We start from the raw sequence: 13,596 nt of genomic DNA, 5'->3' as shown, positions 1-13,596 counted from the left end.
AGTTTTTAAAAGACAAAAATATGCTCTCAAACTGCTAAGATAACATAATTATCATTTTAGACCAGGCACTACAAACTTAAGCCCAAACGTGGCACATTTTAATATATTAATATAATCAGTCCTCTGTATCCACACTTTCAGTTCAGTTGATTCAAGCAAATATAAATCAAAACATACTAGAGGAAAAAAAAAAGAAAAATCTGTACAGAACATGTTCATGCAGACTTTGTTTTCCTTATCCTTACTCCTGAAATAACACAGACTCACACAGCATTCATAGTATAATAGGCAGTGTAAGTAAGATGGTGATGACTTAAAATCTAAGGGAGTAGTACGCAGGTTACAAGCAAATACTGTGCCATTTTACAAAAGGGACAATTATATAAGAGAAAGGTCTTATGTTCAGGATATTGGTCTGTAATTCTACTGGTCTTCATGTATGGAACATTCAGAAACACAAATAATTACATAACAACTTAAACGTTACGCCTGTCAAAGCAGAGAAACTTCAGAACAGGGTTACTGACTCAATGTTTAATACAGCAAATTGTTTTTCAAAAGCAATTTTAAAGGCCACAACAGGACTACTGCTTTCAAAAATCATATAGTGGCATCTTAGTCCACTCTTAACTGCCCTACCAAACAACTCATTTTAAACTCTCATCTCTTTTCCTTCATGATGTATCTGATAAAACTTAGGGATGGAATTACACTCACTAAGGGCCAAATGTACTACTTCTAGTTTCAGAAGACTCATTAATTCTGTGTCACCTAGTATATATTTGGGACATCATTTCCTTGTACAAAAATATAATAAGGCCATCTCAAAATACACTCTTGAAATGATTAGCAATGTAGATTACTTTCTTCTAACCTTAGAAGATGTTAAACTTTACTTTTATTATGAATATTTTATTAAGAGAAAACACTGCAGGAAATGAGAATGAATTTTTTCTTTAGAAGGAAGAAAGGTATCATGCTTTTAGAGTTGTATCTAATAACTGCATGCAACCCACTGCATTTGTGTTGATATCACACTAACATTAAGTACTGATTAAAAAAAAAACTAAAAACCATTTTAATTGAAGCAATATTTCAAAACTATTCTTTTTGTTATTGATATCAAATATGAAGTGTTTTCTCAGTCCTTTCTAATTCAAGGAAACCATGCTTATAAACGTCCAGGACAGTACATTACTTACGGTTACCTACATAAAATTTTAATAGTATAAGTGTACAAATCATAGGAAATGTTCTCATGAGAAAATAATCAAGCGATTTATTAAGCACAAAATTATGGCATTAAGTGCCATAGAGTCAGCAAATAAAATGAGCTTGATGTGAAATTAAGACAGAATTTCTTATGAATATTTGAGGAAATTATTTATTGACAGCCAAATAAACTAGAATTTTTCAGTAATGCTTCTCGATCCCGAGAACTTAAAAATACCTGATGGTGCTGAGAATCATCCAAGGTTTTAAAGACCATTGCTACCATTCCATGTGCTCGCAAGTGCATTCGAAAACTGGGCATGGCACATTTAGTAGCCAAGCTAATAACACTAGAAGAAAGAAAGACTCTGTTAGGAGAACTGAACTTAGCTAGTATACTAGACTGCAATTTGCAGAGTAACAAAACAAGCAAATGCAGGGAGTGCCGGGACCAAACAATTGCCCATATACATCATAATAAAACATGACAAACCAAATTATGAAAAATGTGCTAATATCAAGTATGCGATTGTGAATTTATCCATTTCAGTATGTAAAAGATGACACAAATCAGAACATGTTTAACTTATTCTAATTTATCCTTTGATGTATGAAATTTTAAGACGTAAAAGAACTGAAACGATACTTTAGCACACTGATTCTTTCCAACACCTCAGTGCTGCTAAAAAACAAAACCCAGGACCACACAGCTTTCCCTTCGTCACATACAACCAAGTACTTCTGAAGAAGCTGATACTTTTTAACATCATTAGCTACACACTACATCCATGACAACAAAACATGTCCAGCTTCTTCTTCTTTAACCAATATCCCAGATATTTGGGAAAACCCTGAGATACAGCATCAGTATAATTATAAAACACCTTACCTAAGGCAACGTGTGTTTAGAGGCTGAGTGCTCTTTAAGCCACTTAACAAGTACTCAATGTCATCAGTGAACTCCTGATTTTCACCAAATTCCACCACATCATTGAAGTGCTTCACGTGCTGAACAACAGTATATAACTGCCAAGAAAAAAATAAGCCCAGCTCGTTTTAAACTATAAACTAGCATATATAAGGCCATGGTTCAATGTACTTTACAGAAAATACAAACCAGTTAGATGGAACCAAAAATACATTCTTAAAACACTGCTAGTGGTAGGACAAGGTAAAATTGTGGTTCAAAGCTAAATATCAATGCACTGATATTTAAGACATTTAAAGGCTAAACGTTAACATACAAAACTCCACATGGCTGCTTACTTCTTTGTCTTCTTTTCTGCATTTCAGTGCAGTAACTATATCTTGGTAGGGCTGGGTAGGTATTGTCACAGTTTTTATCACTTTGAGTGGTGGTGCAGGAGCCTTAAAAACTCCATCATCTTTTTGATTTGGTTCCTTTGAAGACAGCCTCACCTATTAATAAAGGTATTCAATTAGTTGTTCTAGATAAATATAAGTAACATCTTGTCTATCTGGAAAATTTAGTGTTTTTTTTTTTTAAGTAGATTTTTAAAGGGGGGAGGAGGGAGGCCCATACAAGATCATAAAAGCTACTTTAAATTCCATGCACTAGTAGGTAAGACTTATATTTTACACACAAAAGAACCACTCAAGAATTCCTTCTGGTCTTTTTAAACTTATATTTCACATAGTTTATTTGTCTCAAAGACCACTGAAGGAATGAAAAACCACAACTGCATGCATAAATAGCACTGACAGACACTAGGGAGGGGACAGAAAAACTATTAATAGATGAACTAAAGCACTGTAAAAGCAAAGGAATCTGAGGTAGTTAAAGAGAGAAATACAAAACTCTAACAACGGTGCACATGAACATGGCATAAAATCACTACTCTGTATAACAATGATCTTACACTATTAAAAGGGATTAACAAAACTAACAAGAGAAAGGGAAACTGGTAAACTCTAATTCAGATGTCCCTCCATACCTACTTTTTGCTATTATAAAGCCCTAATTCCTACGGCAGCTTCAGATGACAGCTTTACTGTTAAGCCAAAAGTTTTTGTGTATGATAGTAACAACTCCTTGTAAACAAATAACTTGGTAACAATCTCTTTATAAAGGCGTTTTGGCTTTTAAAGTACTATTGGAGAGGTGGGTATTCTGCACAGGGAGTAAATTGTGTGGAATGTCTGCATGCTGTGTCAATACGCCTGGTCCCAGCTACTCCACTCCTGATCTAGCTGCCTACCAAATGATGTGCACTCAGGGAGGTAACAGACAATGGCTCAAGCACTTGGAAGCCGGTAGCCCTGTGGGAGACCATTCTGAGTTCAGATCTCTCCCGAGTTCAGCCTGGCTCACATCCAGCTGTTTAAGAAAACTAGGAACTGAACTGGCAGATGGAGAGCTCTTCTGAAGCTGTCTCCTGATTTTTCAAATAAACATGAAGGAATAAAAGACTCAAGATTGTCTATTACGGCCCAGCCCAATAATTCAACTGGCTAATCCTTTCCTTTAAAGCACCAGGATCCCATAGGGGTTACAATTCGTGTCCCGGCTGCTCCACTTCCCATCCAGCTCCCTGCTTATAGTCTAGGAAAGCAGTGGTGGATGGCTCAAGCCTTGAAGCCCTACACCCCTGTCGGAGACCCAGAGAGGCTCCCGGCTCCCACTTTCAGATCGGCTCAGCTCCTGCTGTTGCAGCCACTTGGGTTGTGAAACAGCAGAGGGAAGATCTTTCTGTCATTGATTCTCTGTAAAAACATGCCTTTGCAATAAAAATAAATAAATCTTTTAAAAAGTTTCATTTAAAAAAAAAAGAACTTAAGTAAAAGTAATACGGGGGACTGACATGACAGCCTTGTGGCTGAAGTCCTTGCCTTGCATATGCCAGGACCCCAGGTAGGAGCCAGTTCATGTCCCATTTTCCTTCCGGCTCAGTACTTGTGCCCTGGAAAAGCAGTAGAAGATGGCCAAAAGCCTTGGGAACCTGCACCAGCGCAGGAGACTCCAAGGAGGCTCCTGGCATGAGGACTGCTCAGCTCCTGCTGTTGCAGCCACTTGGGGAGTGAACCAGTGGATGGAGGATCTTTCTGTCTCTCCTCCTCTCTAAAAATCTGATTTTCCAGGTCCAGCGGCATGGCCTAGCGGCTAAAGTCCTCGCCTTGAACAGGCTGGGATCCCATATGGGCGCCAGTTCTAATCCTGGCAGCTCCACTTCCCATCCAGCTACTTTCTTGTGGCCTGGGAAAGCAGTCGAACACGGCCCAAAGCTTTGGGACCCTGCACCCGTGCGTGCGGGAGACCCGGAAGAGGTTCCTGGTTCCCGGATTTGGATTAGCTCAGCACCAGCCATTGCGCTCACTTGGGGAGTCAGTCATCGGACGGAAGATCTTCCTCTCTGTCTTTCCTCCTCTCGGTATATCTGACTGTGTAATGAAAACAAAATAAATCTTAAAAAAAAAAAAAAAAGAAAAGAAAATCTGATTTTCCAATAAAAATAAGAGAATAGAAAAAAAGCAAAAAGTACTATTGGGATGCAGGAAGAGGTTTTCATTAAACACTGAAACCCCTTTGAGATTTAGAATATAACTTACAACACAGCATTTATTGGTTAATACAAACTTCAAATCAGGAATAACTTGGATCTTAAACCCCAAACAGTACAAATTCTTTGAAATGAGGACCATGAGTAAAACAAAGAGAACTGTACTACTTGAGTTCATTTATACCTTAGCAGCACTACAATTTCTGCTCTCCCATCACTAATCCTCATTCTTCCAATAAAGTAATCTAAACTCACTAAACTTCAATCAAGACCAAAATAAACTATTAAGTGAAAAACTAACAAATTATGAAACAAGATAGTAATTGCTTAGTAGCTCCCAACTTCCTGAAGGACACAAAATGCTAGGTGTAGTTCACTTACTGTGACACTCTGAGGTTTTACTACTGGTGGCCCAGGTAGTTCTTCTGAGTCTGGATGGTTCCAATGTCTAGCATTATACACAGCTTTTGTAGGTGACTAGAGAAAAAAGAAAAGTATCAAATATTTGCATCTTTGCTATCTTCACTTCAACTAAAAAGCATACAGTAGCTTGAACCCATGAACATACAACCCAGTCAAAGGCAACAACTAGCTCAATTGGCTAATCTTCCCTTTGCAAGCACCAGGATCCCATATGGGCATATTTGTGTCCTTGCTGCTTCGTTTCCCATCCAGCTTCCTGGTTGTGGCCTGGGAAAGCAGCAAACACCGGCTCAAAACCTTGGGACCTTGCATCCATGTAGGAGACCAGATGCTCCTCCTTGCTCTGGGTTTTAGATCAGCTCAACTCCAACCATTGTGGGAATGTGCAGAGTGAACCAGCGGACAAAAGATCTTTCTGTCCCTGTAAATTTTACATATTTCAATCTTAGGTTTAAAAAAAAAAAAGTAAAGCTAACCCCTAGCCAGAATTATACCATTCAATAACCACTATATTCAACTCAACAGGTCCTCTGGCAAAATGTTACTCTTCTACTCCACTCTCAGTCCCAACATCTTTCAACAGTAGGACGCAGGCATAATCCACAATGCCTGTTCAAGTTCACTTACTGCAAAAGCTTTGAAGACAAAAATTTGCAGTTAATTTATAGATTTTATAAAGTAATAATGGCATACTTAGCAAATGCTGCAACACAGTGGATCCTAAAGGAATACCACCTAGTAACACACATGTAATAATACACATTTTAGAGTAAAACAGGTAAATTTCCATAGTAGGATGTAAATGACATCATGTTAGTTCAAGTTGCTGTGCAACTCACATAACTCATGGAAAACACCTCTTAATTTTACCTTTAGAATTTTAAACAGTGACTGTGAACCTGTAGAAACCAGTCTAGAGACTGGCATTGTGGCACTAAAGGTTAAGTCACTGCCTGCGCATGCTAGCACTGGCATGCTGCATTAGAGAGCAGCTGGAGACCTGGCTGCTGCACTCTCCATCTTTCTCTCTGCCAACACATGAGAAGACGGCAAAAACTGATTCAAGTGCTTGGGCCCTGCCATCCTTGTTGAGACATAAAGATGGAATTCCGGGCTCCCGCCTTTGGCATGTTTCAAACCTCTCTGCTGAGGCCACTTACCAGGGGGTTGGGGGACTGGGGTGTGAACCAGTGGACTGCAGATGTCTCTGCCACTTTGTTTTTCAAATAAAATACAAAAAGAAAAACTGAGAAGTGAGATGGCTCAACAGGCTAACCTTCTGCCTTGCAGCACTGGCATGCAACATGAGCACCAGTGTGTGTCGAGGCTACTCCGCTTTCCATTTAGCTCCCTTCCCGAGTTCTTGGACCCTTGCATCCTTGTGGGAGACAAGCTCTTGCCTTAAGTTATAGTGGCCATATGAGGAGTGAACCAGAAGACGGAAGATCATGTCTCCTTTTCTATCTCCGCAAAAATCTGCCTTCTAAAAAAATTTTTTTAATCAATCTGGTTCTCTATTTTCTCTTTATATAGCTCATGTTAGAGGGGAACATAGAAAATAGAGAACCAGATCATCCCTTTTTTTTTTTACAAAAAGTTATTTTTTTTTAATTTTTTTAAAAGATTTATTTTTATAATTTTTTATTGGAAAGGCAGATATACAGAGAGGAGAGACAGAGAGGAAGATCTTCCGCCCGATGATTCACTCCCCACGTGAGCGCAACGGCCGATGCTATGCCGATCCGAAGCCAGGAGCCTCTTCCGGGTCTCCCACGCGGGTGCAGGGTCCCAAAGCTTTGGGCCGTCCTCGACTGCTTTCCCAGGCCACAGGCAGGGAGCTGGAAGGGAAGCGGGGCTGCTGGGATTAGAACCGGCGCCCATATGGGATCCCGGGCGTGCAAGGCGAGGACTTAACCACTTGCGCCACTGCACCGGGCCCTACAAAAAGTTATTTTTATTGGAAAGGCAGATATACAGAGAGGAGGAGAGACAGAGAGGAAGATCTTTCATCCAATGATTCACTTCCCAAGCAGCCGCAATGGCCAGTGCTGAGCCAATCCAAAGCCAGGACCAGGAGATTCTTCTAAGTCTCCCCTGCAGGTGCAGGGTCCCAAAGCTTTGGGCTGTCCTCGACTGCTTTCCCAGGCCACAGGCAGGGAACTAGATGTAAAGCAGGGCTGCCAGGACTAAAACCGGCGCCCATATGGAATCTTGGGACATGCAATCCAAAGACTTTAGCACTAGGCTACCGCGCTGGGTCCCACAACTCTTAGTTTTTACATTATTCTAAAATGATACAATTCCACTCATTTTTAAGTTAATTTTTTACTTTAAACCTAACAACACTAGCCTGTCACACATTAAATTTCACTCTAAGAAAATTACAGGTCTGGGCCTAGCACAGCAGCCAAGTGGCTAAAGACATCACCTTGCAAGAGTCAGAATCCAACATGTGTCACAGTTTGCATACCAGCTGCTCCACATCCCTTCCAGCTCCCTGCTTGTGGCCTGGGAAAGCCCAAAGTCTTGGGACCCTGCACCCACATGGGAGAACCTGAACAAGCTCCTGGCTCCTGGCTCCTGGCTCCTGGCTTTGGATCAGCTCAGCTCCAGCCATTACAGCTACTTAGGGAGTAAGCCAGTGGGTAGATGATCTTTCTCTGTCTCTCCTTCTCTCTGCAAAATCTGACTTGCCAGTAAAAACACATAAATCTTAAAAAAAAAAAAAAAAAGGTACAGGTCAATATTCTAAATAGCAAGCAACTTTGCATGGAAAATCACAATTACTCTTAGTATTCAGCAATCTACCCAAGCTTTAACTGGTTCACTCCAATGGAAAAAGGCTGGTCTTTAATCCTGTTAATTGTATTTAGGTTTAAAAAGTAAATATGGAACATATTAACCAAATTAACTTTTTCATTGTTAACTTGTGGATTTTCTTTACCCTGCAACCAACTGAGAACATTTAAGTATGAAACTCCGAAGGATGGTCTTCAACATTCTAAGCATTTAGAACCACTGTGGTATATTTCAATACTAGGAATCTTTTTTTTTTTTAAGTACACTTTTTCTTTCTTCCCCCCCCCCCCTTAATTGGAAAGGTGGATTTACAGAGAGTAGGAGAGACAGAGGAAGATCTTCCGTCCGAAGGTTCACTCCGCAAGTGAGCTCAATGGCCGGTGCTGAGCCAATCTGAAGCCAGGAGCCTCTTCCGGGTCTCCCACGCAGGTGCAGAGTCCCAAGGCTTTGGGCCGTCCTCGACTGCCTTCTCAGGCCACAGGCAGGGAGCTGGATAGGAAGTGGGGCAGCTTGCAAGGTGAGGACCTTAACCACTATGCTATCACGCTGGGCCCAAACTAGGAATCTTAAACATGCTTTCTTTTTTTTAGTACTCCCTGGGCATGACAAACAACACAACTTCAAATGCAATAGGCCATTTAGGGAAAAAATATACATATAAACCAGCGACACATCTATAGGTAATACCGCTTCTATGATAACAACTATTCTTTACAAATATTATGCCAGACTGTGATTAACATACTGGCTTTTTGAACAACAATTATAATCTAGAATTCCTCCCTGAAAAGCTAAAATAAATGATAATATTATGTTATCCTGACTGAGCTACTTCCTAAAAAGGAAAAAAATTAATCATAAATGCATAAATATTTATGTTAGTCACTTTTTTAAGATCATGATTTAAAAAAATATTTACTTTTGGGCCTGGCACAACAATCTAGCAGATAAATTCTTCACCTTTCACACCCCAGGATCCCATATATGGATGCCATTTCGTGTCCCGCTGGTCCTGCTTCCCATCCAACTCCCTGCTCATGACCTGGGAAACCAGCAGAGGATGGGCCAAAGTCTTGGGATCCTGTACCAGTGCGGGAGACCCAGAAGAAGCTCCTGGCTTCTGGCTTCTGGCTTCAGATTGGCTCAGCTCCAGTTGTTGTAGCCACTTGGGGAATGAACTAGCAGCTGGAAGATCTCTCTCGATCTCTCTCTCTCTCCCCCTTCCTCTCTATATTCTGGGTCTCCCACACGGTTGCTGGGTCCCAAAGCTTGGGCCATCTTCCTCTGCTTTCTCAGGTCATGAGCAAGCAGGGAGCTGGATCAGAAGTGGAGCAGCCAGTACTTGAACCAGTGCTCCTACAGAATGCTGGCATTCAGGCAACAGCTTAACCTGCTTTACTACAGTGCTAGCACCAGCAATGACATTACATTGCTTAGGTAATTTCAATAATCTGGGCCTGGAGCAATGGTCCAATTGGCTCCCTCTTCACGAGCTGGGATCTCATATGAGAATCCGATGCTAGCAGGTTCTTAAGCCACAGTGCAAGCCACAGATGATTCTGTTAACTAGATCAAATGTATTTGTGGGTTAATGAGTTTGCTCTAGGGGTCAGCATTGTAGGTAGTCACTGCCTATACACTGGCATCATGCATGGATGCCAGGTTCATAGCCAGCTGTTCAGCTTCTGTTCCAGCTCCATGCTGTTGGGCTGGGAGAAGCAGTGGGAGCTGGCTTAAGTGTTCCAGCCCTTGTGATCCACATGGGAGACCTGGAAGAAGCTCCTGGCCCTTGGCTTTGAATTGTCCCAGCCCACTGCTACCGAATTGGGAGTAAACCAACATATGAAAGATCTCTTTCTGTGTAACTCATTCAAATAAAATTGAAAAATCTTAAAAAATTTTTAAGACTATGTTCTAAATATCAAAACTAGTAAGCTGATTAGAATTCATTCAGCCTTATTCATATACAAGGATATCATTAAAATACAACTATATTCTCATCCCTATTTCAATTAGCATGCAACGCAAATAAAAGCAGTCTGAGAAAGTGCATAACCTATAACTGTGTGTCTGTGTATACTACTTTAGTGGCAATTCAGGGTGAAGGAGAGCAACAGGAAAAAAAAAAAAAAGAAGCAGCACCAGCAGCTTTCATCCCAGGGTGAGGGACCAAAACAAAACCAGAACAATGAACACCCATTGTGGCCCGGCAAGTTAAGCAATCTGGCGTGATTTGCTCACACCCTCTATCCGAGTGCCTGGGATCATGCCCCCCAACCTGCTGTCCAGCTTCCTGCTACTGCACCCCTCAGTAGCACATTAATACTCACGCTGTTGGGGTCTTATCCCCACACAAACCACCCAAATATTTTCTGCTTCCTGGTCTTAGCCTGACACAGCCCCAGATGTTGCAGATACTTCGGGACTGAACCAGTGGTTAGAAGATCTCTTTCTCTCAATTGCTCTGGCTTTCAAACAAAAATAAACAAATATATTTTTTAAAAGTTAAAGAATTTCTATAAAACATGAGTGGTAAAAATAAGAAAAAAGTCACAAGGAAGAGAGATATATACAGATTAGGTTTTTTTGTTTGTTTGTTTTTGCTATTTAACTTTTTAAAAGTAGCCATGTAACCCCAATGTACCTAAAACTACAGTGGGGGAAAAATATCCCAAATGTTACATGTCAAGAATATTAAACACTGAGGGAAAAGAGAAATCCCTAAACTAAAACCACCAGTGACTGCACTAATTAGACACTGCAACAACTAACATAGAAGACTGCAGAAAATCAATCAGTCCACATCTAAACAGTACAATAAAGGAATCTCCGCTTGATTTAATTAATTTCTGCGAGTTGTGGTGCTGGTGGTGGTCTTTTGCAGAAACTTGTACCTACAAAGGAGCAAAACACTTAAAAAATAAGAATTAACTACCTTTCATGAAAATATTGCAAGCTCCTAGAATACACACACAGTTCTTTGTGACTGTAATTCAAAGCACTTCTCTATTCTACATGAATTACAAAGCTTGAGTGAACATGTTACTATTGCTTATTGAGAACAAGTCACAGGCAGGAAGCTTGTGGGTATGGGCTGATACTGGAGACGGTGGCTTCAACATTATTTTCTAGAACAGATACATGAGTCTACATGTGTGCGTGACTGAATACCTGGATGGATATGCATATTCTTGCATGTTTCCTATCTATGTCCGCTGAGAGGGCCAAGAAGCAATGAGCATACCTATTACCCAGACCTTGGCTTCCAATACTATTTCTTCCTTACTAGGACTGGGTGCTCCTCAGAGGATGGGCCTGATTCCGTGGCTCGGCTGAGCAGGTACAAGGCGAGCCTAGATTATCATGTTATATCAGAAAGTAAGGTCGTGCAAACAGAGTGATTGGGGGTATGGCACGAGGACAAAATAACCATCTAGGTAGGAGAGGCTCCATTAACCAATTTAGGACAAACTTAGCTGCAAAATAATTGAATGCCATAATAGATTATAAACTGCGAGAAAATGATTTACTGAAGTCAAATTCCTAGCAATAGAGAGTAATGTGTTGGTTGTGGTGAGTGCTAGGGCACAACAAATTGGGAAGCTGCTTGGGACACCTGGATCCCATTCTGGACTTCCGGCTCTGGTACTGGCTAATCCCACATTTCCAGTAAAGCTTCCTGATAAAGGAACGACTGGAGTACCTGGGTTCCTGCCACCCACATGGGAGCAGAGGAAGCTCTTAGAGCCTGGCTTTATTTAGCCTGGCCCAGCCTTAGCTGTTGTGGGCATATAGGAAGTGGACAGAAGATCTTTCTCACTCAGCTGCCTATATATATATTCATATAAGGAAGAGAAGAGCAAGGAGAGGGATTTTGGTCAAACAGATACACTCGGTTCTGGAAATCTAACTTACAGAATAGCAGTTATGGTTCATTATATCCTACATATTTAAAAATGCTTTTAAAAAGTAGATTTTAGGTACCCTGACTACACATAAACACAAAAAATGTAGATATCTCAATTAGCTTAACAGTGGTGATCATCTCACCACGTACATACATCATCAAAATATATTAACTACCTAAAATGTATACTACTTTTATCTGTATGAGTCAACATGCCGGAGTTGAGGATCAGAATAGATTCCACATCACTAAAGGAAAAATAAACAAATGAAAAGAACATCAAGCTCAGGTTAATAGTAAAATGCTAAGGGAATATGGAGGAAGTAAAAAGGCTTAAAATCATCATTTCAGAGGTAGTTATTCAGTGTAGTAATTAAGTCACCACTTGGGATTCCTGGATTACCCTGGTTTAAGCCCAACTTCAGCAAAGGCACACCCCAGAAGGCAGCAGCCAATGGGTCAAATACCTGGATCCCTGCCACCCATACACGCAAGACCTAGACGAGTTCTAGGTGCCCTGGTTTTGTCCTGGTCCAGCCCTGCACATTGTGGGCTTATGAGGTGGGACAGAAAATCTCTTTCAAAGAAAATGTGCATAAATTACTAAAAAAATTTAAAACAGGGGCCGGCATTGTGACATATCAGCTAGGTGCCACCACTTGAGATGCCAGCAACCCACATGTGCACCATTTCTAGTCCTGATGTCTCCAGTCCCTAATAATGTGCCTGGGAAAGCAGTGAAGGAAGGCCCAAGAACTTGGAACCCTGCGTGAAAAATCCTGGTTGCTAACTGCTCCAGCTCCTGTCATTGCAGCCATTTGGGGAGTGAACCACTGGATGGAAAACCTAATTGTGCCTTTTAAATAAATTAATTAATCTCTTTTTAAAGAACTTAGTCCTCAAGCACCGCTTCCAAAAAACAACTATATAGTGCTAACAGCCGAGACATCGTCCCGTATGTGACACTCTGAATTGCAACCAATGCAATGGATTAAAACCTAGGTAATACTGCAGCCCAGAATATACACTCTGTATCCAATCACAAGGAAACATCAGATTAAAGCAAGGGATTGTTACTGTTATAAAAGACAAAGGCTGGGGCCCGGCCAGCTGTGGTATCCTAGTAGCTAAATTCTTTGCCTTGCATGCCCTGGAATCCCATGTGGGCTTCAGTTCTAATCCCGGCAGTACCAGTTCCCATCCAGCTCCCTGCTTGTGGCCTGGGAAAGCAGTAGAGGACAGACCAAAGCCTTGGGACCCTGCACCCACGTGGGAATCCCAGAAGCTTCTGGCTCCTGGCTCAGTTCTGGCTGTTGTGGCTGCTTAGGGAGTGAATCAGTGGATGGAAGACCTTATTCTCTGTCTCTCCTCCTCTGTGTATCTGGCTTTCCAATAAAAATAAAAATAAATACTTTAAAAAAAAAAAAAAAGACAAAACTGCTCCAGATTACAGAGGACTAACGCAGCTGTAACAGGTAGTATCAACCTCAAATCCTAGGACAAAGGAAATTATTGTGTCAACTGACAAAATTGGAACAAAACAATCAATTAAGTAAAAATACATTGAAAGTGTTATATTTACTGAAGTTGATAAGATGAATATTAAGTGATTAGGATATATATTTGTATTCAGTGATAAGAGGCAATAATATGTAAAGTTAACCTTGAATACTCAGAAGATGGGTGCATGTTTGTAAGCAACATCCCCCCCAAGCACGCACAGAACATACAAAAACT

The 13,596-nt window shown here is 40.9% G+C and overlaps 1 protein-coding gene across 7 annotated transcripts in view; it reads right to left on the bottom strand.

Annotated features, from left to right (window-relative positions):
• The window catches only part of WAPL (WAPL cohesin release factor), a 79,057-nt gene that overhangs the window by 24,722 nt on the left and 40,739 nt on the right, over positions 1-13,596 (bottom strand). For 6 of the 7 annotated variants that reach the window (XM_040970457.1, XM_040970459.1, XM_040970463.1 and 3 more), the window contains 4 exons: positions 5,112-5,207; positions 2,479-2,631; positions 2,102-2,238; positions 1,451-1,562 (listed from right to left, as the gene is read on the bottom strand). In XM_040970457.1, the coding sequence (XP_040826391.1) occupies positions 1,451-1,562; positions 2,102-2,238; positions 2,479-2,631; positions 5,112-5,207 (498 nt within the window). The remainder of the gene's footprint in view (positions 1-1,450; positions 1,563-2,101; positions 2,239-2,478; positions 2,632-5,111; positions 5,208-13,596) is intronic. The other variant, XM_040970458.1, reaches the window with a different exon arrangement.

Source organism: Ochotona curzoniae, unplaced genomic scaffold, assembly GCF_017591425.1.
Source record: "Ochotona curzoniae isolate NIBS_2020 unplaced genomic scaffold, NIBS_Ocur_1.0 scaffold_4763, whole genome shotgun sequence".
Classification (NCBI taxonomy): Eukaryota; Metazoa; Chordata; class Mammalia; order Lagomorpha; family Ochotonidae; genus Ochotona; species Ochotona curzoniae.
The sequence above is the reverse complement of the archived record's forward strand: the minus strand, read 5'-3'. Positions and strand labels throughout refer to the sequence as shown.